This window comes from Stegostoma tigrinum, chromosome 3 (genome assembly GCF_030684315.1).
Source record: "Stegostoma tigrinum isolate sSteTig4 chromosome 3, sSteTig4.hap1, whole genome shotgun sequence".
NCBI classification, from domain to species: Eukaryota; Metazoa; Chordata; class Chondrichthyes; order Orectolobiformes; family Stegostomatidae; genus Stegostoma; species Stegostoma tigrinum.
This window is the reverse complement of record NC_081356.1, coordinates 139,294,190-139,321,606: the sequence shown is the minus strand read 5'-3', so window position 1 is coordinate 139,321,606 and position 27,417 is coordinate 139,294,190. Positions and strand designations below refer to the sequence as shown.

The window sequence follows — 27,417 nt, the reverse complement described above, 5'->3', positions numbered from 1 at the left end:
GGGCCTCCTGCAGTGCCACAATGATGCCACCTCAAGGTTGCAGGAACAGCAACTCATATTCCGCCTGGGAACCCTGCAGCCTAATGGTATCAATGTGGACTTCACCAGCTTCAAAATCTCCCCTTCCCCCACTGCATCCCAAAACCAGCCCAGTTCGTCCCCTCCCCCCACTGCACCACACAACCAGCCCAGCTCTTCCCCTCCACCCACTGCATCCCAAAACCAGTCCAACCTGTCTCCGCCTCCCTAACCTGTTCTTCCTCTCACCCATCCCTTCCTCCCACCCCAAGCCGCACCCCCATCTACCTACTAACCTCATCCCACCTCCTTGACCTGTCCGTCTTCCCTGGACTGACCTATCCCCTCCCTACCTCCCCACCTATCTTCTTTTCTCTCCATCTTCGGTCCGCCTCCCCCTCTCTCCCTATTTATTCCAGAACCCTCACCCCATCCCCCTCTCTGATGAAGGGTCTAGGCCCGAAACGTCAGCTTTTGTGCTCCTGAGATGCTGCTTGGCCTGCTGTGTTCATCCAGCCTCACATTTTGTTGTCTGAGGTAGATGAGAGTAAACCAGTTGATGTCGTGTATATAGATTTTGGCAAGGCGTTCGATAAGGTTCCCCACAGTAGGCTAATGTACAAAATGCGGAGGAATGGGATTGTGGGAGTTATAGCAGTTTGGATCAGAAATTGGCTTGCTGAAAGAAGACAGAGGATGGTAGTTGATGGGAAATGTTCATCCTGGAAACCAGTTACTAGTGGTGTACCGCATGGGTCGGTGTTGAGTCCACTGCTGTTTGTCATTTTTATAAATGACCTGGATGAGGGCGTAGAAGGATGGGTTAGTAAACTTGCAGACCACACTAAGGTCGGTGGAGTTGTGGATCGTGACGAAGGATGCTGTAGGTTACAGAGAGACATAAATAAGCTGCAGAGCTAGGCTGAGAGGTGGCAAATGGAGTTTAATGCGGACAATTGTGAAGTGATGCACTTTGGTAGGAGTAACCGGAATACAAAGTAATGGTAAGATTCTTGGTAGTGTAGATGAGCAGAGAGATCTCGGTGTCCATGTACACAGATCCTTGAAAGTTGCCACCCAGGTTGACAGGGCTGTTAAGAAGGCATGCAGTGTTTTAGCTTATACTAATAGAGGGATCGAGTTCCGGAACCGTGAGGTTATGCTGCAGCTGTACAAAACTCTGGTGCGGCCGCAGTTGGAGTTGCGTACAGTTCTGGTCATCGTATTATAAGAAGGATGTGGAAGCTTTGGAAAGGGTGCAGAGGAGATTTACTAGGATGTTGCCTGGTATGGAGGGAAGATCTTACGAGGAGAGGCTAAGGGTCTTGAGGCTGTTTTCATTAGAGAGAAGAAGGTTGAGAGGTGACTTAATTGAGGCATATCAAATAATCAGAGGGTTAGATAGGGTGGATGGGGAGAGCCTTTTTCCTAGGATGGTGACGGCGTGCACGAGCGGGCATGGCTTTAAATTGAGGGGTGAAAGATATAGGACAGATGTCAGAGGTATTTTCTTTACTCAGAGTAGTAAGGGAATGGAACACTTTGCCTGCAACGGTAGTAGATTCGCCAACTTTAAGTACTTTAAGTCGTCATTGGACAAGCATATGGACGTATGTGGAATAGTGTAGGTTAGATGGGCTTCAGATCGGTATGACAGGTCGGCACAACATCGAGGGCCGAAGGGCCTGTACTGTGCTGTTATGTTCTATGTATGTATGTCTGTCCAGCCTCTCCCTATAATTCAATCCCTCTAGTCCTCGCAACATCATGGTAAATCCTGTCCGAACCCTTTCCAATTTCATAACCTTCCTAAAGCAGGTCAACCAGAACTGTACGCAGTACTCAAAATGTGGCCACACCAACGTCCAGTACAACCTCAATATGATGTCCCAGCTTTGACATCCAATAGTCTGAGCAATGAAGGCAAGCATGGCAAACATTCCATTAACCACCAAAGTTGTGTCGCAACTTTGAAACAACCATGTACCTGAAACCCTCGGTCTCTATTTGTCCACACTACCCAGGGCCCTACCATTAAGTGTATAAGTACCAAAACACAATACCTTGAATTTATCCACACTAAGCTCCCATCTGGCACTCCTCAACCCATTGACCCAATTCTTCCGGATCCCTTTGTAATCGTAGATATCCTCCTCCACTGTTGATCAAAGGGAGGTTTATCCTCGTCACTGTTCCTTGTGAGTATCGTCCTCTAGATAGAAAAATGCTTTCTCAAATCCCCTGTAAACTCCTGCCTTTCACCTTAAAATTATGACCCTAGTTAGTGATAATTTAATTCAGGGGAGCAGCTGTTTTCATTCCACCCTGCCTGTGCCCTTCATATTGTTATACAGCTCAATCAGGTGGTTCACCTCTACAGCACCTCCAAAACCTGCCCTGCTCCAAAGAAAACAACCCATGTTTATCTAGTTTCTCTTCACAGCTAAATTACTCCATCCCAGGCAACATTCTGGTTAATTCCACCTCCCCAACCATATCCTAAATATACTGTGGTAGCCAGAACTGCACGGATTACTCTAGCTGTGGCCCAACCAATGCTCTGTACACTTCCAACATACCCTCAATGCATTTATAATCTATGCCTTGACTGATTAAAGGCAAGTTCCCCATAGGCTGCCTTCACCACCCTTTTAAGCTAAATTTGCTGAAGTAAACTCGGATACTCAATTAGGGGGACAGATCAGTAAAGGAAGAATTTAAAAAGCAGAAGAATTAATAAAAAGCTTGCCTTCATTGCTCAGACTGTTTTGTGTTGGAGCTGGGACATCATGTTGAGGTTGTACGGGACGTTGGTGTTGCCACACCTGGAGTACTGTATACAGTTCTCATCATCCAACCCTGTGCTGCTTATCATGCCCTAACTTTTGCCCTTATTCAATCCATATCCCTCTATTATCTCCCTGTTCATGTATCCGTCTACATGCCCCTTAAATGTCGCCAACGTGCCTGCTTCCCCCACCTGTTTTGGCAGTGCATTCCAGGCTCCTAACACTGCGTGAAAATCTTCCCTTACATCCTCATTAAACTCCCCTCCTCTCACCTTGAACCTGTGCCCTCTTGCAATTGAAACTTCAATCCCAGGAAAAAGGCTTCTGACCATCCACCCTATCTATGCCTCTCATAATTTTGTCGACCTCTATCAGGTCTCCTCTCAGCCACCGCCTTTCCAGTCAAAACAATCCTAGTGTTTTTGACCTTCCCTCATAGCCAATGCCCTTGAGACCAGGCAACATTCGGGTGAGCCTTCTCTGCGCCCCCTCCAAAGCTTCCATGTTCTTCTGGGAATGTGGTGACTAAAACTGCATACAGTACTCCAAAGGTGGCCGAACAAGTGTTTTATAAAATTGCAACATGGTTTGTCAATTCCTGTACTCCATGCCTCAGCCAGTGAAGGCAAACATGCCATATGCCTCCTTAATCATCTTGGCCACCTGTGTTGCCACTTTTAGGGAATTTGGACCTGCGCACCCAAATCCATCTGTATGTTAATGTTCCTTAGGGTTCTGCCATTTACAGTATAATTCACACTTAAATTTGATCCTCCAAAATGCATCACCTCACATTTGTCTGGATTAAATTCCATTTCTGTGCCCAGGTCACCAATCTATATATATATATCCTGTTGTATCCTTTCACAATCATTGGCATAATCAGCAACTCCACCAATCTTAATATCATCTGCAAACTTGCTAATCAAACCATCCACATTTCCCTCCAGATCATTTGTATATACTACACACTACAGAGGACCTAAGACTGATCTTGAAAAGCACCACTAGTTACTGGTCTCCGTTCTGAAAATCACCCTTTCATCACTGCCCTCTGTCTTCTATAATCAAAACAGTTTTGTATCAATCTAGTCAGTCCACCCCGAATCCCATGTGATTTTTAGATTTTGTACCAAGCCATGTGGGACTTTATCAAATGCATTACTCAAGTCCATATAAACTACATCAAAGAACAAAGAAACCTACAGCACAGGAACAGGCCCTTCGGCCCTCTAAGACTGCGCCGATCAAGATCCTCTGTCTAACCTGTCATCTATTTTCTAACGGTCTGTGTCCGTTTGCTCCCTGCCCATCCATGTACCTGTCCAAATATATCTTAGAAGACGCTAACGTGTCTGCGTCTACCACCTCCACTGGCAACGCGTTCCAGGTGCCCATCACCATCTGTGTAAAGAACGCATATCTCCTTTAAACTTTGCTCCCCTCACTTTGAACTCATGACCCCTAGTAATTGAGTCCCCCACTCTGGGAAAAAGCTTTTTGCTATCCACCCTGTCTATACCCCTCATGATTTTGTAGACCTCAATCAGGTCCCCCCCTCAATCTCTGTCTTTCTAATGAAAATAATCCTAAACTATTCAACCTCTCTTCATAGCTAGCACCGTCCATACCAGGCAACATCCTGGTGAACCTCCTCTGCACCCTTTCCAAAGCATCCACATCCTTTTGGTAACGTGGCGACCGGAACTGTACACAGTACTCCAAATGTGGCCGAACTAAAGTCCTATGCAACTGCAACATGACCTACAAACTCTTGTACTCAATACCCCGCCCACTGAAAGAAAGCATGCTATATACCTTCTTGACCACTCTATTGACCTGCATTGTCACCTTCAGGGAACAATGGACCTGAACACCCAGATCTCTCTGTTCATCAATTTTCCCCAGGACTTTTCCATTTACTGTATAGTTCACCCTTGAATTTGATCTTCCTTGCATTTGCCTGGATTGAACTCCATCTGCCATTTATCTGCCCAACTCTCCAGTCTATCTATATTCTGCTGTAATTTCTGACAGTCCCCTTCACTATCAGCTACTCCACCAATCTTAGTGTCATCAGCAAACTTGCTGATCAGACCACCTACACCTTCCTCCAAATCATTTACACATATCACAAACAGTGGTCCCAGCACAGATCCCTGTGGAACACCACTGGTCACAAGTCTCCAATTTGAGAAACTCCCTTCTACTACTACCCTGTCTCCTGTTGCCCAGCCAGTTTTTATCCATCTAGCTAGCACACCCTAGACCCCATGTGACTTCACTTTCTCCATCAGCCTGCCATGGGGAACCTCATCAAACACCTTACTGAAGTCCATGTATATGACATACAGCCTTTCCCTCATCAATCAACTTTGTCACGTCCTCAAAGAATTCTGTTAAGTTGGTAAGACATGACCTTCCCTGCACAAAACCATGTTGCCGATCACTGATAAGCCCTTTTTCTTCCAAATGGGAATAGATCCTATCCCTCAGTATCTTTTCCAGTAGCTTACCTACCACTGACGTCAGGCTCACCGGTCGATAATTACCTGGATTATCCTTGCTGCCCTGTTTAAACAAGGGGACAACATTAGCAAGTCTCCAGTCCTCCGGGACCTCACCCGTGTCTAAGGACATTGCAAAAATATCTGTTAAGGCCCCGGCTATTTCCTCTCTCGCTTCCCTCAGTAACCTGGGATAGATCCCATCCGGACCTGGGGACTTGTCCACCTTAATGTCTTTTAGTATAGCTGACACTTCCTCCTTCGTTATGTCAACCTGACCTAGACTAAGCAAACATCTATCCCTAACCTCAACATCCGTCATGTCCCTCTCCTTGGTGAATACCGATGCAAAGTACTCGTTAAGAATGTCACCCATTTTCTCTGACTCAGCACACAACTTTCCTTCTTTGTCCTTAAGTGGGCCAATCCTTTCTCTAGTTACCCTCTTGCTCTTTATATATGAATAAAAGGCTTTGGGATTTTCCTTAACCATGTTTGCCAGCAATATCTCATGTCCTCTCTTAGCCGTCTTAATCCCTTTTTTCAGATTCGCTCTACATTCCAGATATTCTTGCAAAGCTTTGTCTGTCTTCAGTCGCCTAGATCTCGTGTATGCTTCCTTTTTCCTCTTGGCTAGTCTCACAATTTCATCTGTCATCCATGGTTCCTTAATCTTGCCTTTTCTATTCCTCATTTTCACAGGAACATGTCTCTCCTGCACGCTAATCAACCTCTCCTTAAAAGCCTCCCACATGTCAAATGTGGATTTACCTTCTAACAGTTTCTCCCAATCTACATTCCTCAGCTTCTGCTGAATCTTGGTATAGTCGGCCTTCCCCCAGTTTTGAACTCTTCCTTTAGGACCACTCCTATCCTTGTCCATGAGTATTGTAAAACTTACGGAATTGTAGCCGCTGTTTCCAAAGTAGTCCCCTACTGTAATATCAACCACCTGGCCGGGTTCATTGCCCAGCACCAGGTCCAGTATGGCCCTTTACCGAGTTGGACTACATACATACTGCTCTAGAAAACCCTCCTGGACACACCTTACAAATTCTGCTCCGTTTTGACCCCTAACACTGAGTGAATCCCAGTCAATGTTTGGAAAATTAAAATCTCCCATCACCACCCTGTTTCTCCTACGCCTTTCCATTATCTGTTTACATATTTGTACCTCTATCTCACGCTCGCTGTTGGGAGGCCTGTAGTACAGCCCCAGCATTGTTACTGCATCCTTCCTATTTCTGAGTTCTACCCATATTGCCTCACTGCTTGAGTCCTCCATGGGGCCCTCCTTCAGTATAGCTGTGATATCGTCTTTGACCAGTATTGCAACTCCTCCACCCCTTTTACCTCCTTCTCTATCCTGCCTGAAGCATCGATATCCTGGGACAACTAGTTGCCAGTCATGCTCTTCCCTCAACCAAGTCTCAGTAATAGCAATAACATCATACCTCCAGGTACCGATCCAAGCCCTAAGCTCATCCATAGCCCTTCCCTCATCAATTATCTTCATCACCTCCAAGAGTTTCCCCACCACAGATGTCAGGCTCACCAGTCTATAATTTCCTAGATTATCCATGTTCCCTTTCTTAAACAAGGGAACAACATTGGCTAATCTCCAGTCATCTAGAACCTCACCTGTGGCCAGAGAGGATGTGAAGAAGTCTGCTCATGCCCCAGCTATTTCTTCCCTTGCCTCTCATAGTAACCTGGGATAAATCCCATTTGACCCTAGAGACTTTTGTACGTTAATGCAATTTAGGTTACCCAAAACTTCCTCTTTCAATATCTTGATATTCCCTCGAGTATTCACACACTTATCCCTGACTTCAACATCAGTGATGTTCTCCCATTGTAAACATGGATATAAAGTACTTATTAAGGATCTCTCCCACTTACTGTGGCTCCACGCATAACCTCCCAGGGTAGTTCATCCTGGGTGTTCCCTGTTCTCATACGAGGACAATATCCTGAATCTGATTTTTTGTTTCATTCATGGAATATGCATGCCACTGTCTGATTTGATTTATTATTGTCACATGTAGTGAAATACAGTGAAAAGTATTATTTTGCATGCTAACCAGACAAATCATACTTTACATGAATACATCGGGGTAATAGAAAAGAATGCAGAATATTGTGTTATAGAGATGGAGATGGGATAGAAAAAGACCAATTCTAACACATGAGCGGTCCATACATAAGTCCGATAACAGCAGGGAAGAAGCTGTTCTTGAATCTGTTAGTACGTGTCTTGAAACCTTTATATCTTCTGCCCGGTTGAAGAGAATATTACCAGGGTGGAGGGTTCTTTGATTATGTTGGCTGCTTTCCCAAAGCAGTGGGAAGTGTGGATGGAGAAGGCTGGTTTTTGTGATGGGCAGTGCTGCATTCACAACTCTCTGTAATATCTTGCAGTCTTGGGCAGAGCAGTTGTCATACCAAGCTGTGATGCATCTGGATGGGATGCTTTCTATGATGCATCTCTGGAAATTGGTAAGAGTCATTGTGAACATGTCAAATTTCCTTAGCCTCCTGAGGAAGTAGAGGTGTTGGTGTGCTTTCTTAGCGACGTAGATGGACCAAGACAGATTATTGGTGATATTAGATAAAAACCGAAAGAACTGCAGATGCTGTAATTCAGCAACAAATACAAAAGTTGCTGGAAAAGCTCAGCAGGTCTGGTAACATCTGTGAAGAAAATATCAGTTCTAAGCGTCGGTCACCGGACCCGAAATGTAAACTCTGATTTTTTTTTTTCTTCACCAATGCTGTCAGTCCTGCTGAGCTTTTCCAACAATTTTTGCTTTAGTTGTTGGTAATATTTTCTCCTCGGAACTTGAACCTGTGACCACCTCCAGCTCAGCACCATTGATACAGACAGAAACGTGCCCTCCACTCTACTTCCTGAAGTCAACGACTAGCTCCTTCATATTCTAACATTGAGGGATAGATTGTTTACACGATAGAAACAGAGAAAATATGTGCAGGAGTAGGCCATTTGGCTCTTTGAGATTGCACCACCATTCAATACAATCAGTGCTGATCACGCAGTCTCAGTATCCCATTCTCACCCTCTCTCCATGTCCCTTAATCCCTTTGGCCACAAGAGACACATCCAACTCCCTCTTAAATATTAATGAACTGTCTCAACAGCTATTTGTGGGAGGGAATTCCACAGGCTCACAACACTGCGTGAAGAAATTGTTCCTCACCTCAGCCCTGAACGGCTTACCCTTTATTCTCAGACAGTGACCCCTCGTTGTGGACTTGCTCAACAGCAGGAACATTCTTCCTGCATTTAGCCAGTCCAGTCTCATCAGAATTTTATACATTTCCATGAGATCTCTCCTCATTCTTCTAAATACAAGCCCAGTCGATCCAGTCTTTCTTCATATGTCAGTCCTGCCATCCTGAGAATCACCTGGTGAACCTTTGTTGGACTCCCTCAATAGCGAGAATGTCTTTCCTCAGACTAGGGACCAAAACTGCACACAATCCTCGAGGTGTGGCCTCACTAAGGCCCTTCAAATCTTCTTACTATGAAGGCCAGCATGCCATTAGCTTTCCTCACTGGCTGCTGCAGCTGCATGCCAACCTTGAGCAACAAATCCACCATGACGCCCAGGTCTCGGTGCACTTCACCTTTTCCTAAACTGCCACCATTCAGATGATAATCTGCCTTACTATTTTACCAAAGTGTATAGCCTCACATTTATCCACATTATATTGTGTTTGCCCACTCAGTCAGTCTGTCCAAGTCACGCTGCAGCCTCGTACCACCTCCCTCTCAGCACACACTTCCACCCAGCTTAGTGTCGTCTGTGCGTTTGGAGGTATTGCATTCAAATGGTTAATGATATTGTGAACAGCTGAGGTCCCAGCACTGGACTTTGCGAAAACCTACTCATCATAGACTGCCACTCTGAAAGAGACCCGCTTAGTTCCAACTCTCTGCTTCCTGTCTGCCAACCATTTCTTCATCCATGTCCATACGTTAGCTGCAATACCATGAGCTTTAATTTTGTTTACTAATCTTCTGTGAAAGTCCAGATATACAACATCTACTGACCCACCACTGTCTACTCTACTGGTCACGTTGTCTAACAATTCCAGAAGGTTTGTCAAGCATGATTTCCCTCTAGTGAATCCATGCTGACTAGGACTGATTATGTCACCATTTTCCAAATACTTAGCTATTCCATCCTTAACGATTGAGTCCAGCAATTTCCCCACCACTGATGTCAGACTAACCAGCCTATAATTCCCCATTTTCTCTCTCCTTCCTTTTTTTAACGCTGTCCCTGATTTTCCTTGTTAGTCATAATTGTGCCAATCTTTCCTGCTTTACTCTTATGCCAGATAGGGATGTACAATTGTTGAAGTTTATGTAGATGTTCTTTAAATGTCTGCCGTTGCCTGTCCAGCACCATCCCCGAAAGTATCTTTGGCCTGCTTATCTTAGCTGATGCATGCCTCATACTATCAAAGTTAGCTTTCTTTAAATTCAGGACCATAGTTTCAGATTTAATTGTGTCACCTGCCATCTTAATGAAAAATTCTACAATATTATGGTCACTGTTCCCTGAAGGATCTTGCACCACAATGTTACTAATTAACCTTCTGTCATTACACAATACCCACTCTAGGACGGCTTGCTCTCCAGTTGATTCCTGGTCATATTGGTCAAGGAAACCATCCCTCATACATTCCAGGAAATTCTCCTCCATTTGCTATCAGTTTGGTTGGTCCAATCAACATGCAGATTGTGATCACCCTTAATAATTGCTGTACCCTTACTACACGCATCTCTAATTTCCTGTTTGAATCAGTCCCCAGTATCACAGCTACTATTTAGTGGTCTGTACAAAACTCCCACTAATACCTTTTTCCCTTTGGTGTTCTGAAACTCAACCCATATGTATTTTACATCATATTCCATAACCAGGAATGCTACCCCAACTCACTTTCCTTCCTGCCTGTCTTTCCTGAAAATTGAAAAACCCTGGATGTTGAGTTCCCATCCTTGGTCACCCTGGAGCCAGGTCTCTGTGATCCCAATTACATCATATCCATTAATAATTGTTTGAGCAATTAATTCATCCACTTTTTCTCAAATGCTCCTTGTGTTGAGACTCAGAGCCCTCAGGCTCCTTTTTTAGACTTCTATTGCTCTATTAGAACCATTGTAATAGGTCGTCCTTTTTGATTTTTGTCTTTTGTTTCACTGCCTTCCTCCATGGCACAAAGCTCTCTATCTCTTTCCTGTACTTTGCCTCATTGTTCTTTGAGATTCGACCCACTACAATGGTATCATCAGCAAAATTGTAAATGGAGCTGGAGCAGGATTTGCCCACAAGTTGAGAGTAAAAGGCATATAGTAAGGGGTTGAGTATGCAACCTTGGGGGCAGCAGTGTTGAGGGTGATTATGGAGGAAGTGCTGCCATCAGTCCTTGCTGATTGTAATCTGTGGGAGTTGAGGATCCAGCTGCAGAGAGGAGAGCAGAGTCTTGGGTCTCGGAGGTCAGTCCAGGGAGGATGGACAGATCAAGGGGGTGGGATGAGGCTAGTAGGTAGGAGATGGGGTGGGGCTTGAGGTGGGAGGAGGGGATAGGTGAGGGAAGGACAGGTTAGGGAGGCGGGGACAAGCTGGGCTGGTTTTGGGATATGGTTGGGGGAGGGGAGATGTTGAAGCTTGTGAAGTCCACATTGATACCCTTGGGCTGCAGCATTCTCAAGCAAAATATGAGGTGCTGTTCTTGCAACATTCGGGTGGCGTCGTTGTGGCACTGCAGGAGGCCCAGGATGGACATGATGTCGTCTGAGGAATGCTTTTCTTAGAGGGTAGTGAATCTGCAGAAGGTTGCAGGAACAACATCTCATATTTCGCTTGGGAACCCTGCAGCCCAGTGGTCTCCTGGACTGATCTATCCCCTCCCTAACTCCCCACCTATACTCACCTTTACTGGCTCCATTCCTACCTCTTTGACCTGTCTGTCTCCTCTCCACCTACCTTCTTCTCTATCCATCTTCTATCCGCCTCTCCCTCTCTCCCTATTTATATCAGAACCCCCTTCCCCTCCACCATTTCTGAACTAGGGTCTAGGCCCGAAACGTCAGCTTTCCTGCTCATCTGATGCTGCTTGGCCTGCTGTGTTCATCCAGCTCTACACCATGTAACCTCAATCTTAAACTACCTTAACAGAGCTCTGTTCGATACTCTTTCTCAGCCCTGTCCTCCATCAGTCTGGTCACCGTCGCTGTCAGTCTTGGCTCTGTCCTTGGGTCCTATTGGAGTACCTGAATCAGATGGATTGCACTGCTTCAGGACGGAGACACACCACCACCTTCTGAAGGGCAATTAAGAAGGAACCACAAATGCCTGAATCTGGGACAGTTTTCCATATTGTCAATTTCTTTATGCTTTAATGGAATGTGGGTAACACTGGGAAGGCCAGAATTTACTGCCTATCCCTATTGCCTTTGAACTGAGTGATTAAGGTTCAAAATCCGAGAATTCTGTCACCAAGGGCATTGTGGGTCTACCTACAGTGCATGGACTGCAGCAATTCAAGAGGCAGCTGACCACCACCTTGTCAAGGGCAACTATGCGCAAGCAATATAATGCTGGCACTGCCAGCAATGGTCCATGTCCCATGACTAAACTTTTTTTTAAAAACCACTTCAGAAGGCAGTTGAAAGTCACGTACAAAAAAAGCCAAAGAACTGGAAATCAGAAACAAACAGAAATTGCTGAAAAATTCTGCAAATCATGCAGCAACTGTGAAGAGAAAGCTGAGATAACGTTTTGAGTCCATTGATCCTTCTTTAGAACGTAAAAGTCACCCACATCACTTGAATGTTGAGTCACGTGGAGACGAGACTGTGTAATGACAGATTTCCTTCCTTATTGGGTAGTCATGGACCAGACAGGTTTTTAAGATAATCAGTGCTTAAGACCATAGACACAGGTGCAGAAGTAAGCCATTCCGCCTGTTGATTCTGCTCTGCTATTCAATAAGATTGTAGCTGGTCTAATCTTCAGTTAGATTTTCAGTAATCCTCAATCCCTCTTTCCTGCCTTTTCCCCATAAGCTTCAACTCCCTTGCTGATTAAAAATCTATCTCAGCCTTGAGTATATTTAATGACCCAACCTCGACAAACCTCTGTGGTAAAGAATTCTGCAGATTCACTACCCTTTAAGAGAAGAAATTCTTCCTCATCTCTGACTTGAATGTGTGACTCTTTATTCTGAGATTTTGCCCACTGGACTCTACCACAAGGGGAAATGGTCTTTCCACATCAATCCTGTCAAGTCCCATCCGAATCTTGTACGACCTCTTTGTCAGATTTGATCTGTGTTTGAGTCAGGAAATGATTTATGTCTTTGAAATTACACAGAGTCATCCATTAAATGACAGTTACCCAGCCTCACTTTGAATTCTGGGTTCCTTTTATTAGTGTCATTCCATCCGGAGCTGTGGTAAGATTCAAACTCACGTCCCAGAGCAATAATGGAAACAAAGTGCTGAAGAAACTAAGCCAGTCTGGTAGAATCTGTAATAGATCAGTAGAGTTAATGTTTTGAATCTAGTATAAATCCTCTTCAGAGCACTGATTTTAGAACTTTTTTTTTGTTGTGGCGTTATTTATCTCTGTCTATCTATCTGCTTATGCAGTTTGACACACAAATTGTCTTGTTTAGTAGCTTCGCTTAAGGTGGCACCTTACTTTTTTGAGGAAGTTGATGTGCTGGAAATTTTGGCAAACATTAAGATTGATAAGTCCCCAGGGCCAGACCAGATATAACCTAGGTTGCTCCGTGAAGCGAGAAAGGAGGTTGCTAAGCCGCTGGCGAAGATCTTTGCTACCTCACTCTCCATGGGAGTCGTACCGGAAGATTGGAGGGAGGCAAATGTTGTTCCTCTTTTCAAGAAAGGGAATAGGGAAATCCCTGGAAATTACAGACCAGTCAGTCTTACGTCTGTGGTCAGCAAGGTTTTGGAAAGAATTCTGAGGGATAGGATTTATGACTCTTTGGAAAAGCATAGCGTGATTAAAGGGAGTCAGCATGGCTTTGTCAGGGGCAGGTCATGCCTCACAAATCTTATTGAGTTCTTGAGGAGGTCACGAAGCAGGTTGATGAGGGTCGTGCAGTGGATGTGGTGTACATGGACTTCAGCAAGGCATTTGATAAGGTTCCCTACGGCAGGCTCATTCATAAAGTCAGGAGGTATTGAATACAGGGTGATTTGGCTGTCTGGATTCAGAATTGGTTGGCTGACAGGAGGCAGAGAGTGGTTGTAGATGGTAAGTATTCTGCCTGGAGGTCAGTGCTGAGTGGTGTCCCGCAGGGCTCTGTTCGTGGACCTCTGCTCTTTGTAGTTTTTATAAATGGCTTGGATGAGGAGGTTGAGGCGTGGGTTAGTATGTTTGCTGATGACACAAAGGTTGGTGGTGCCTTTGACAGTATCGAGGGCTATTGCAAGCTTCAGCGAGACATTGACAGAATGCAGAGCTGGGCTGAAAAATGGCAGATGGAGTTCAACCTGGGTAAATGCAAAATGATGCATTTTGGAAAGTCGAATTTAAATGCTGAATATAGGATTAAAGGCAGGATTCTCGGCAGTGTGGAGGAACAGTGGGATCTTGGTGTTCAAGTGCATAGCTCCCTCAAAGTTGCCACCCAAGTGGATAAGGTTGTTAAGAAAGCATATGGTGTTTTGGCTTTCATTAACAGTGGGATCGAGTTTAAGAGCCGCGAGGTTATGCTGCAGCTGTACAAAACCCTGGTGAGACCATACTTGGAATATTTGTGTCCAGTTCTGGTCGCCGTATTATAGGAAAGATGTGGAGGGTTTGGAGAGGGTGCACAGGAGGTTTACCAGGATGCTGCCTGGACTGAGGGCTTGTCTTACGAGGAGAGGTTGACTGAGCTCGGACTTTTCTCTCTGGAGAGAAGGAGGAAGAGAGGTGACCTGATCGAGGTGTACAAGGTAATGAGAGGCATGGATAGAGTCGATAGCCAGAGACTTTTCCCCAGGGCAGGATTGACTGCCACGAGGGGTCATAGTTCTAAAGTGTTAGGGGGAAGGTATAGAGGAGACGTCAGAGGGAGGTTCTTCACCCAGAGAGTTGTGAGCGCATGGAATAGTTTACTAGTGGTAGTCGTGGAAGCGGAGTCATTAGTGACATTTAAGCGACTGCTGGACATGCACATGGACAGCAGTGAATTGAGGGGAATGTAGGTTAGGTTATTTTATTTTTGGATTAGGATTAATCCACGGCACAACATCGTGGGCCGGAGGGCCTGTAGTGTGCTGTACTTTTCTATGTTCCATGTGTGCCTGATGCTGCTGCTGGCATACCCTCCTGCACTCTTCATTGAACCAGGCTAGATGGTAGTTTTGGATTGTGGGATATGCTGGACTATGTGGTTGCAATATAACAGTAGCAGAGCTTTGTACAATTCTGCTACTACTGACGGCCTTCAGAACCTCTTTGATACCCAGATTTGAACTGCTAGATTTGTGCCACAATGATCAGCGCTGGGTCCACTGCTTTTTGTCATTTATATGAACGATTTGGATGTGAACATAGGAAATATGGTTAGTTGGTTTGCAGATGGGCGGCACGGTGGCTCAGTGGTTAGCATTGCTACCTCACAGCACCAGGGACCCAGGTTTGATTCTACTCTTCGACAACTGTTTGTGGAGTTTGCACATTCTCCCCGTGTCTGCGCGGGTTTCCTCCTATGGTCCAAAGATGTGCAGGTTAGGTGGCCTGGCCATGCTAAATTGCCTGTTGTGTTCAAGGATGTGTAGATTATATGGGTTATAGGAGCATGGGTCTGGGTGGGATGCTCTGAGGGTCATTAAATATACTGAAGGCTGAGATAGATTTTTTTAGCAGGAAGGGAGTCGAAGCTTGTGGGGAAAAGGCACGAAAGAGGAATTGAGGGCCCTTCAATGGGCCAAATGACCTGTTTCCACACGAGGGATTCTATGGATGACACCAAAATTGGAGGTGCAGTGGAGAGCAAAGAAGATTACCTCAGAGTACAGTGCGCCACTGACGTTTTTGTTTCTTCCCCACCTGTTAACATTTGTTTCTGCATGTGATTAGGAATGTTTTTTAAAAGGGGTAGAGTTTAAGCTGTAATTGTAAGTTAGTATATCATGTTTCATTTCTGCCATCGAATTGATACAATCTGTTTTAAATAGTCTTTCCCAGTTAGGCACTGAAATCTAGTTTGTGTTTTCTTATGACCTGGGTTCATTGGTCAGATAAATTGGAGACTCTGGACGGTTTGATTAAACCTTTTCACATTGTGACAGCCTCAGGATTAGTGGAAGTTGATTTCCAGCACACTGCTTGAATCAGTTGTGAAACCATGTGTTGATCCCTTCTACTGCAGACTTCAGCTTTGCTGACAATCCTGATTTGTTGGACATTTATAGGTGGCCTCCTTTGGAAGTCTGTAATCACCACATCCACCACTTTGCCCTCCTTAACCTTGTACGTTACCTCAATATAACACTCAACTAAATTAATTAAGTAAAAGTTTTCAAAGAGTCCTGGCAGATTCATGGACCAAATCATCGTTTTCTGTGTTTTTTATTCAATGAGAGGGCAGGATGAAGAACAGGACCAAAGGGACTTATTTTACAACAAGGCAGATAACTTGCTTCAGTGCTGTGTAATAACGTTATGCCGATTCTCTCCTCTGCTTTTCTCAGTTGTATGGAGAGTTTGCTGACCATTTCCGTCTCTCGGAGTGTAAGCTGGCTATCATCCATTGTGCAGGTCACTCAGACACCATCCTCGTGCAAACCCTTTGGCAAGAAATAATTGAGAAAGGTGAGTTTTGTGGGAAAGCTCAAATCTCCTTCCTTTCTGTTTTTCTTTCTGTGTTCCTCTGATTCTTTCTGTTCCTGTTTTTCAGAATTGGCTGACAGCAGGTTAATGAGTTGCATGGATCGGATGCAAACCCTGAGTATGAAGCTTGTCTCTTTGGGAAAACTATATGCAGGGACTCCTCGTTATTTTCCACTGGGTATGTTTGTGTTATTAAATGGAGATAGTTTGTCTGTCACAATACAGATGGAGACCCTTTGTCTCCTAAAGAGACACTGTCTTTCTAGGGACTTTGCTATCATTAGTCTCTTAAACCCTATCTCTTCTCCACCTCTCACACTGTCCACCTCCAGTCTCATGCCTGGACACATTTTCAATAGATGTAGAGTCCTACATCAGGCCATAGCTGAGATTAGAAACTGCTGTTAGATCTGGAGAATTAAACAAAGTGTCTGATGTGAACTGGAGTCAAGTAGATTATGCGTCGTTGTTCTCATTACTTTTCTAGAGTTTCTGGTCCAGTACCTAGAGCAGCAATCCTGTGTGCTCAGTTGGGACACTGGTTTTGTCACCTTCACCATGCAAGAGATTGGAATAAGTTTACCCAGACTGCTGCAAGTGTATAATCAGCTCTTTAAAACACGGGTAAGGCTGGATTGAAGAATTATTTTCTATTTATTCTTTGGCAGGTGGGCACTGCTGACCAGAACAACATGTACTGTCCATCCATAATCATCCAAAGAGCAGTTAAGAGTTAACTATCGTTGCTGTGAGCTTGGAATCACATGAAGGCCAGTCAGCTAAGGATGACAGGAGGCAGAGGGTGGCGGTAGAAGATTGTTTGTGTGACTGGAAGCCAATGACTAGTGACATGCCAAAAGGGGTCTCATTGTTTGCAGATAAAAATATGATGGAGGATGATGTAATTTTGTAGATGACACAAAGATCAGCTTGTCGGTTGACAATGAGGAGGAAGGTGTTAGGGGTTAAAGGAAGACATAAACTGATTGGTCAGATGGACATTTCAGTGGCAAATGGAATTAAACCCTTATAAATTTGAGGTGATGCACTTTGGAAGAAGAAACAAGACAAGGGAATACTGAACGAAGGGTGGGGCACAAAGAAGCTCAGGGGGATCTTTGAGTGTTTGTCCATAGGTCCATGGTGATTGGAACAGTGAATCCCATGCAGCGAGTGCAATAAACATTACATTAGACTAACAGAGAGGAAACCGACAGCCAGGATACAAACACACCAGCTGGCAGTAAAAAGACAGGACCAATATTCATTTGTCTCAATACACACAGCTAATGAGGGCCATCAGTTCAACTAGGACAAAGTGACCGTACTAGGACAAGTGAACAACAGACACGCAAGGGAATTTCTGGAAGCCTGTTTCTCAACGTGGGACTCCATTAACAAACATATGGAAATAGACCCCATATACAGACCTCTGCTAAAAAAAACAAAACCAGAAGTGACAAGACACATCACACCAGAGGATTATTCGGAACAGAGCAGAACACCAACGCTTCGATAGGATGTTACACTGATAACTTTGCCTAGATTGATAATGAAACGTCTGCATGCCATGGAACAACAGGCTTGGCGAGCTAACCAGCAAAAACATCCACAGCCTGAACTACAAATTTTCATGAATGTTGGACAGGTTAGTAGGGAAGTTAAGAAGACATACAGGATGCATACCTTTATGAGTTGAAGTGTAGATTATAAGAGCAGACAAGTTATGTTGGAGCCGTACTGGAATTTGGCTACGCCATAGCTGGAGTACTGTGCGATTCTGGTCACCACAAAAGAGAAAGGAGGTGATTGCAGTGGAGGGGACGCAGAGAAGAATGGCAGGGGTCTGGGAACAGAGCAGCAGGTCAGCATATGAAGGTACTGAGGGGCAGGTAGATGTCAGGACGACTAAGTCTGAAAGGAGGGACAGGCAGAGACAGGTAAATGAACATGGTGGGACTGATGGGCTGAAGTGTGTTTATTTCAGTGCAAGGAGTGTTATGAGTAAGATAGATGCATTTAGAGCCTGGACCAGTACATGGGACTATGATGTTGTAGCCATTACACAGAGACTTGGTTCAAAGAGGAGTAGGACTGGCTGCCCAGTGTTTGAGGATTTCATTGTTTTAGGTGAGATAGAGAATGAGATGAAGGAGTTAGAGGAGTTGCGTTACTATTCAGAGAGAATGGCACATCTGCACTCAGAGGACATACAAGAGGGCTCAGCAATGACGTAATATGGGTGGAGCTCAGAAATAAAATGGATGCAATCACTGACAGGATTATATTGTAGGCTGTCCAGTGGCCACTGAGACATTGAGGAACTAATATATAAGCAGATTATGGAAAGATGCAGTAACAGTGGGATTGCCATAGTGGGTAAATTTAACTTCTCCAGTATTGACTGGGACTCCCTTAGAGCAAAGAGGTTTAGAAATGCCAAATTTGCTCGGTGCATCCAAAAGGGTTTCTTGAAACTGTATGTGGATAGTCCAACTAGAGGAGGGACCATTGTGGACCTTCTGTTGACTAATGAGCCTGGCCAGGTGACTGACCTTTCAGTGGGAGAGCATTTTGGAAACAGTTATCACAACTCTTTAAGTTTTAAGATAGCTATGAATAAGGATAAGTCGACCTTGGAGAAAGGTATTAAATTGGGGGACGGCAAATTACATCATATTAGACAGGAGCTAGGGAGTGTTAACTGGGAGCAGCTGTTATCGGGCAAATCTACCTTTCACGTAAAGGATTTGGTTAAAGGCCAACTGGTCAGAGTTCAGGACCAGCATGTTCCAGTAAGGAGGAAGGACAAAGACGGCAAGGTAAGGAACCCATGGATAACGATGGAGGTTGTGAATACAGTCAAAAGGAAAAAAGCGTATGTAAGTTTCAGTAAGCTAAAATCGGACAGGACTGGTGAGGGGTGTGAGGAAAGCAGGAAAGTACACAAGCAAGAAATTAGGAGAGCAAACAGTGGCCGTGAAATACCCTTGGCAGGTAGGGTTAAAGGGAATCCCAAAGCATTCTGTGCATACGTTCTATGCCAAATAAGAGGATAACGAGGGAGAAGGTAGGATGACTCAAGGGTAAAGAAGGGAACTTATGCTTTGACAGACAGGATATGGGTGAGATCCTAAATGAGTATTTTGCGTCAGTATTCACCCAGGATAAAGGCATGGAGGAGAGTGAGATTAAGGTGGAGCATGCTAATATGCTATTTTGAGATCAAGAACAAGCGGTATTGGGTCTCCTATAGGATGTTGAGGTAGATAAGCCCCCAGGCAGGATGGTATCTACCCCAGTGGTTTTTGAGAGCAGTCAGGGAGGAGATTGCTGGAGCCTTGACCAAGATCTTTGTATCTTTGCTTGATACTGGAGAGAACCCAGAGGACTGGCAAGTAGCTAATGTTCCTCTGTTCACGAAGGGGAATAGGGATAATTCAGGAAACCACAGACCAGTGAGTCTCACATTCATGGTAGGAAGCTTTGGAGAAAATTCTTAGTGATACGATTTATGTGCATTTGGAAAAACACAGCCTAACTAGGGGCAGTCAGCATGGCTTTTTGTAGTGTGGGTCATGTCTCACTAACTTGACTGAATTTTTCAAGGAAGTAATGAAGGGGATCAACGAGGGCAGAGCAGTGGATGTTGTCTACATAGATTTTAGCAAGACTTTTGACAAGGTCCCTCATGGTAGGCTCCTCCAAAAGATCAAATGTATGAATCCGTGATGACTTGGCTGCATGGATTCAGAATTGGCTTACCCGTAGAAAGCAAAGGGTGGATAGGTGTTTTCTTTAAGACTAGTTATATATGACTTTGATGAAAATTTAGGTGGGTGGGTGGGTTAGTAAGTTTTGCAGATGATACAAAGATCAGTGGAGTTTTAGATACTGTAGAAGGTGTCAAAGGATACAATGTGATATAGATCAGTTGCAGATATGGACAGAGAAATTGCCCATGCAGTTTATTCTGTGTAAGTGCGTGGTGCTGTACTTTGCGAGATCAAATGTTAAGGAAAAGTATATAGTTAATGGCAGGACACTGAACAGCATTGATGTACAGAGATATCTTGAGGTTCAAGTCAATAGCTCCCTGAAAGTGGTCTTACAAGTAATAAAGTGGTAAAGAAGGCACATGGCATGTTTGCCTTTATTGGTCGGGGCATTGAGTAGAAGAGTAAGGATGTCACGTCACCGCTTTATCAGACTTAGATTAGGCCACACTTAAGAATATTGCATTCAGTTCTGGTCGCCACTTTGCAGGAAGAAGTTAGAGGCTTTGGAGAGGATGCAGAAAGTATTTACCAGGATGCTGCCTGGATTGAAGAGTATGAGGAGAGGCTGGAAAAACTCAGGTTGTTTCCTCTTGAACAGCAGAGGCCAAGAAGGAGACTTGATAGAAGTCAATAAAATTATGTGATGCACGGATAAGATCGACAGTCAGAATCTTTTGCCCAGAGTTGAAATGTCTAATATTAATCTAAGGCTGGAGGGGTAAAGCTCAAAAGACATGTAGGGGGAAAGTTTTTTACACAAATGGTGGTAGGAGTCTGGGACATGCTGCCAGGAGTGGTAATGGGATACAATAGGGGCATTTAAGGTGCTTTTGGATAAGCACATGATTATACAAGGAATGGGGGATTTGGACTAAGGGCAGGCAGAAGGAATTAGCTACCTCTACATCGGGGAAACCAAGCGAAGGCTTGGGGACTGCTTTGCGGAACACCTCTGCACAGTTCGCAATAAACAACTGCACCTCCCAGTCACAAACCATTTCAATTCCGGCTCCCATTCCTTAGACGACATGTCCATCCTGGGCCTCCTGCAGTGCCACAATGATGCCACCCGAAGGTTCAGGAACAGCAACTCATATTCCGCTTGGGAACCCTGCAGCCCAATGGTATCAATGTGGATTTCACCAGCTTCAAAATCCCCCCTCCCCCCACTGCATCCCAAAACCAGCCCAGTTCGTCCCCTCCCCCCACTGCACCACACAACCAGCCCAGCTCTTCCCCTCCACCCACTGCATCCCATAACCAGTCCAACCTGTCTCTGCCTCCCTAACCTGTTCTTCCTGTCACCTATCCCCTCCTCCCACCTCAAGCCACACCTCCATTTCCTACCTACTAACCTCATCTCACCCCCATGACCTGTCCATCCTCCCCGGACTGACCTATCCCCTCCCCACCTACACTCACTTCTACAGGCTCCATCCCCGCCCCTCTAACTTGTCTGTCTCCTCTATCCATCTTCGAACCGCCTCCCCATCTCTCCCAATTTATTTCAGAACCCGGTCCCCATCCCCCTTTTCTGATGAAGGGTCTAGGCCCGAAATGTCAGCTTTTGTGCTCCTAAGATGCTGCTTGGCCTGCTGTGTTCATCCAGCTCCACACTTTGTTGTCTTGGGAACTGCAGATGCTGGAGAATCCATTATCTCTGATACGAGTTTAATTTGGCGACCTGTTCAGCACAGTACTGTAGGCCTAGCAGCCTGTTCCGGTGCTGCACTGTTCGATATTCTATGCAAGATTCACCAGGATGTTGCTTGGGATGGAGCACTTTAGAACATAGAACAATACAGCGCAGAACAGGCCCTTCAGCCCTCGATGTTGCGCTGACCTGTGAACTAATCTAAGCCCGTCCCCCTACATTATCCCATCATCACCCATATGCTTATCCAAGGACTGTTTAAATGCCCCTAATGTGGCTGAGTTAACTACATTGGCAGACAGGGCGTTCCACGCCCTTACCACTCTCTGAGTAAAGAACCTGCCTCTGACATCTGTCTTAAATCTATCACCCCTCAATTTGTAGCTATGTCCCCTGGTACAAGCTGAAGTCATCATCCTTGGAAAAAGACTCTCACTGTCCACCCTGTCTAATCCTCTGATCATCTTGCATGTCTCTATTAAATCCCCTCTTAGCCACCTTCGTTAGAAAGAAGAAGGCTGAGAGGTGACTTAATAGAAACATATAAAATAATCAGAGGGTTAGATAGGGTGGATAGGGAGATCCTTTTTCCTAGGATAGTGACGGCGAGCACAAGGGGGCATAGCTTTAAATTGAGGGGTGAAAGATATAGGACAGATGTCAGAGGTAGTTTCTTTACTCAGAGTAGTAAGGGAATGGAACGCTTTGCCTGCAACGGTAGTAGATTCGCCAACTTTAGGTACATTTAAGTCGTCATTGGATAAGCATATGGACGTACATGGAATAGTGTAGGTTAGGTGGGCTTGAGATCGGTATGACAGGTCGGCACAACATCAAGGGCCGAAGGGCCTGTACTGTGCTGTAATGTTCTATATGTTCCTTCTCTCCAGTGCGAACAGACCCAGGTCCTGCAACCTTTCTTCATTAGACCTTTGCTCCAGGCCAGGCAACATCCTGGTAAATTTCCTCTGCACCTTTTCCAATGCTTCCACATCCTTCCTGTAATGGGGCGACCAGAACTGCACGCAATATCCCAAGTGAGGCCGCACTAGCATTTTGTACAGTTGCAGCATGACATCACGGCTCCGGAACGCAATCCTTCTACCAATAAAACCTAACACACTGTAAGCCTTTTTAACAGCACTATCAACCTGGGTGGCAATTTTCAGGGATCTATGTACATGGACACCAAGAACCCTCTGCACATCCACACTGCCAAGAATCTTTCCATTAACCCAGTATTCTGCCTTCCGATTATTCTTCCCAAAGTGAATCACCTCACATTTATCCACATTGTACTCCATTTGCCACCGTTCAGCCCAATTCTGCAGTTTATCCAAGTCTCCCTGCAACCTGCAACATTCTTCCACACTGTCCACCACTCCACCGACTTTCGTGTCATCTGCAAATTTACTAACTCATCCATCTATGCCTGCGTCCAAGTCATTTATAAAAATGACAAACAGCAGTGATCCCAAAACAGATCCTTGAGGCACACCACTAGTAACCGGACTCCAGGCTGAATATTTTCCATCAACCACCACTCATTGCCTTCTTACAGAAAGCCAGTTTCTCATCCAAACCGCTAAATCTCCCTCAATCCTGTGCCTCCGTATTTTCTCCGATAGCCTACCATGTGGAACCTTATCAAGAGCTTTACTGAAGTCCATGTATACCACGTCAACTTCCCTACCCTCATCCACTTGCTTGGTCACCTTCTCAAAAAACTCAGAGGTTTGTGAGACATGACCTGCCCTTGACAAATCTGTGTTGACTATCTCCAATCAAATTGTTGTTTGCTAAATGATTATAAGTCATCTTATAAATCTTTTATAATCCTTTCCAAAACTTTTCCGACAACAGACTTTAGGCTCCCTGGTCCATAATTACCAGGGTCATCTCAACTGTCCTTCTTGAACAAGGGCACCGATCTCCACAGGGTCCACACATAACTTCCCACTTCTGTCTTTGACTGGCCCTATTCCTACCCTAGTCATCCTCTTATTCCTCACATACCTATAGAAAGCTTTAGAGTTCTCCTTTATTCCACCTGCTAATGTCCCCTCCGTGCTCCTCTTAACTCTCTCTTTAAATCCTTCCTAGCTAATCTGTAACTCTCCATCGCCTCATCTGAACCATCTCGTCTCATCGTCACATAAGCCTCCCTCTTCCGCTTAACAAGAGATACAATTTCTTTAGTAAACCACGGTTCCCTTACTTTATTGCTTCCTCTCTGCCTGATAGGGACATACCTATCAAGGACACGCAATATCTGTTCCTTAAACCAGCTCCATATTTCGATTGTCCCCATCCCCCTCATTTTGCTCCCCCATTCTATGCCTCCTAAGCTGTGAAGAGAGGCCAGATAAGCTTGGGTTATTTTCTTTGGAGCTGAGGAGGTTGAAGGTGATTCTGATAGAACTTTATAAGATTGAAAGGCATCGACAGGGTGAATAGAAAGTGGTTGTGGCCCTTAGTTCAAGGGCCAATAACAAGGGGCCATAACTTTAAGATGAAAGACTGGAGGTTTAGAGGAGACTTGAGGAAACATTTTTTCAACCAGCAAGTGATGGGAATTTGGAATGCACTTTTAGAATCGGTAGTTAAGCTGGGAAGCACTGAAAGTAAAAAATGCTGGAAATGACAGCAGATCAGGCAACATCCACAGGGAGAGAACCAGTTAACATTTCGACTCTAGGTGACTCTACAGACCTCAAATGAAGAATCATCTAGATTCAAAATGTTAGTTTGCTTTCTCTCTCTATGTACGGATGCTGCCTGACCCATCATGGCCTCCAGCATTTTTGCATTCAATATAGATTCCATCATTGTCTCCTCGTTGAGCTGGGAAATCCCTCAATCTTTAAAAATGTACTTGGATGAGCACTTGAAATGTCATTAACATTCAAGGCTCTGAGTCAAGTTTTGGAAAGTGGATTGCGCATAGTTTTGACCCAGGACTTTTTCAGTACTTACGTAAGAATGTGAGTGGGCCAATTAGCCACTCAAGCCTGTTCCACCATTCAATGAGGTTTTGGTGGATCTGAAGCTTAACTCCATATCCCTTTGGCCCATATCCCTTAATAACTTTGTTTAAAACAATTACATCAGATTTAATACTAACATCTAATCTAGCGTCAACTGCTGTCTGTAGGATGGAGCCGCAAACCTTTACCACCCTCTGTATGTGGACAGTTTTGGCCTCCTTACTTGAGAAAGGATGTACTGGCCTGGTTGGCATGCAGAGGAGGTTCACTGGCTTGAATCCAGAGCTGGTAGGGTTGGCTCATGAGGAGAAATTGAGCAGACTGGGACTATACACATTGCAATTTAGAAGAATGAATCGCATAGAAACATATAAAATTATGAAGGGAATAAACAAAATAGAAGCAGGGGTGTTGTATCCATTGGTGGGTGAGACTGGATCTACGGGGCATAACCTCAAAATTAGGGGGAGCAGAAGGGTACGTGGAGCTGACTCCATGAAAAGAGCTGCCATGATCTTATTGAATGTCAGAGCAGGCTAAACAGGCCTAAAGACCCATTCCTGCTCCTATTTCTAATGTTCTTACGTGGAAGTGTTTCGTAACATCTCTTCAGAATGATCTGACCCTGATTTTCAGACAATGCTGCCTAGTTCTAGAATTCCCAACACGTGGAAGTAGTTTATAGTTATCTACTTTCTGTTTTTCCTGTTAATATTTTGAAGATTTCGATGAGGTTACCCCTTAACCTTCTAAATTCTAGAGAAAACGGGCCAATTTTGTATAATCTCTCCTCTTAACTTAACCCTGAAATCCAAACCCCCTACTTTGTACTCTCTCCAAGGCCAATGTACCCTTCCTCAGGTGTGCTGTCCAGATCTGCTCATAATTCTCCAACTGGGGTCTAACCAGGGTTTTACACAGCTGCATCCTTGGTCTCCAGTCCTCTTAATCTAAATGCCAGCATTCCATTCTATGGGGAGGTAATGGCCTAGTGGTATTATCACTGGACTATTAATCCAGAGATGACGACCCCCACGTCCCGGCCAGATGATGATCTGGGGACTTGGGTTCGGATCCTGTAAATCATTCTTGCTATCTCCCTAGAATGTTAGCCTGGTTATAGATTTCTAATACTGCGACATTACCACTATGCCACCACCTCCATGTCAGCAGTGCCCATGGGATCTGAACATATATGGATATTTGTGCTTAACCTATCTTAAAATATTTATGTGTCAGTGATTGTGTACTGATCATGTTAGCTTGTGTGTTCACTTGTATGTGTGAGTGTGCATATGCCTGTTTTCAGTGCTACAGGTTATGGTTTTGAGAGCCTGTGGCTATTACCTAAATTGTGGTTGCAGCTGGTATTTCTGACTTTTTAATATGCTGTTGGTTTAGGATCCTTACTGGCAGCGGGTCAAAAAGCCTCTTCATTTGTTGGAGTGCATTCATGTCCTTCTCAGTGCCTACGTGCAGGAACCCGGTAAAGTCCCAGCCCATGAGAGGTGAGCTTTGTTCTTCTCTTGTGAAATGCAGAGTATTTTAACTTTTGCATACATGCTGAGAATGTTGCTCTGTGTGTGGCAACTGGATCTTACTGAGTTTTCCTTTGTTACAGACGACGATTCACCAATAGTTGCTTGGATGCAGTTGGCCGATTTCTTGTTGAACTTCAGTCTATGAGCCCAACCAGCACCTTACAGACTACGATTGGAAATTTTAAATCACTGCAAGCTAAACTGGACCGCCTACACTGATCTTATCCTTTAACATCTGATTTTTTTATATATATCCCTGCACGGTTGTTATTCAGTCTGCTGAGTGTATTCCTTGGGTACTTGATGTCATCTAATGTTTGGTAGACCTTCAAATTCTTTTCTGTTTCCCTTGTAGAAGTCAGTGTTCAGTCAGAACATGTTGATCACAATCAGCTGGATTCTATGATATTGAGTGGGTTATCTGGAATAACAGAGCTTGATGACAGGGATTTAATGAACCTCCTGTTTCAAGGATATTATTGAGAATTTTTTGTGGAGAAGAAATTCAACTTGTTACACAAAGCCCAGTTTTGTTGCATTTAAGATACTGCACCAGGGAGAATGTGCTGTACAATACACTTGTTTTAATGTATTTGATATACAAATGATTTCATTGTTTTAATTTAAAGTACTTTGCGAAAGAGAAATTGAATAAAGGTATAATTGGATTGTTTGAGGAGTGGGTTCGACACGTTGATTTTATCAAGGGCACTGGCTCAATCTCACTCACAGTCAGACACTAGTGTAGACAACTACTCTCTCACATACTTATATGCTGCAGGGTAGTACTTTTTTACAAGTAGGTTTACTATCAAGAAAAAACAAGCTTCTGTTTTACAGAGGTATGGAAACACAATCCTGTTCTGCTGTGTATATGTCCTATCTTGCTTTATCCTGTATCAAACTCTTGCTGTACCTGTCCTGTGAATCTGTCAGAGAGTCATACAGAATAGAAGATGCCCATCATCAGTCTGCACTGCCAAAAATCCACTACAATATACTACGACCTACACAAGATCCCTTTTCCCACATCAGGCCCACACCTTGAATGTTATGGCATTTCAAGTGCTCATCCAAGTTCTTTTTAAAGGTGGTGAGGTTTCTCACCTGAGCTATCCTCCCAGGCAGTGTGTTCCTGTCCCCCACCATCCTCTGTGTGGTAAAATATTTCTTCAAATCCCCTGTAAAACTCGTACTTCGCACTGTAAAATTAAGCTCCCTTATTCTTGACCCTTCAACTGAGGGGAACAGTTGCTTTC

The 27,417-nt window shown here is 44.5% G+C and overlaps 1 protein-coding gene across 1 annotated transcript in view; it reads left to right on the top strand.

Annotated features, from left to right (window-relative positions):
- nup155 (nucleoporin 155) overlaps positions 1-26,831 on the top strand; it is a 224,258-nt gene extending 197,427 nt beyond the window's left edge. The window contains exons 32-36 of the mRNA XM_059645000.1: positions 16,059-16,179; positions 16,265-16,375; positions 16,685-16,821; positions 26,019-26,125; positions 26,239-26,831. Of these exons, the coding sequence (XP_059500983.1) occupies positions 16,059-16,179; positions 16,265-16,375; positions 16,685-16,821; positions 26,019-26,125; positions 26,239-26,377 (615 nt within the window). The 3' untranslated portion in view covers positions 26,378-26,831. The remainder of the gene's footprint in view (positions 1-16,058; positions 16,180-16,264; positions 16,376-16,684; positions 16,822-26,018; positions 26,126-26,238) is intronic.
- Positions 26,832-27,417: the final 586 nt, after the last annotated feature.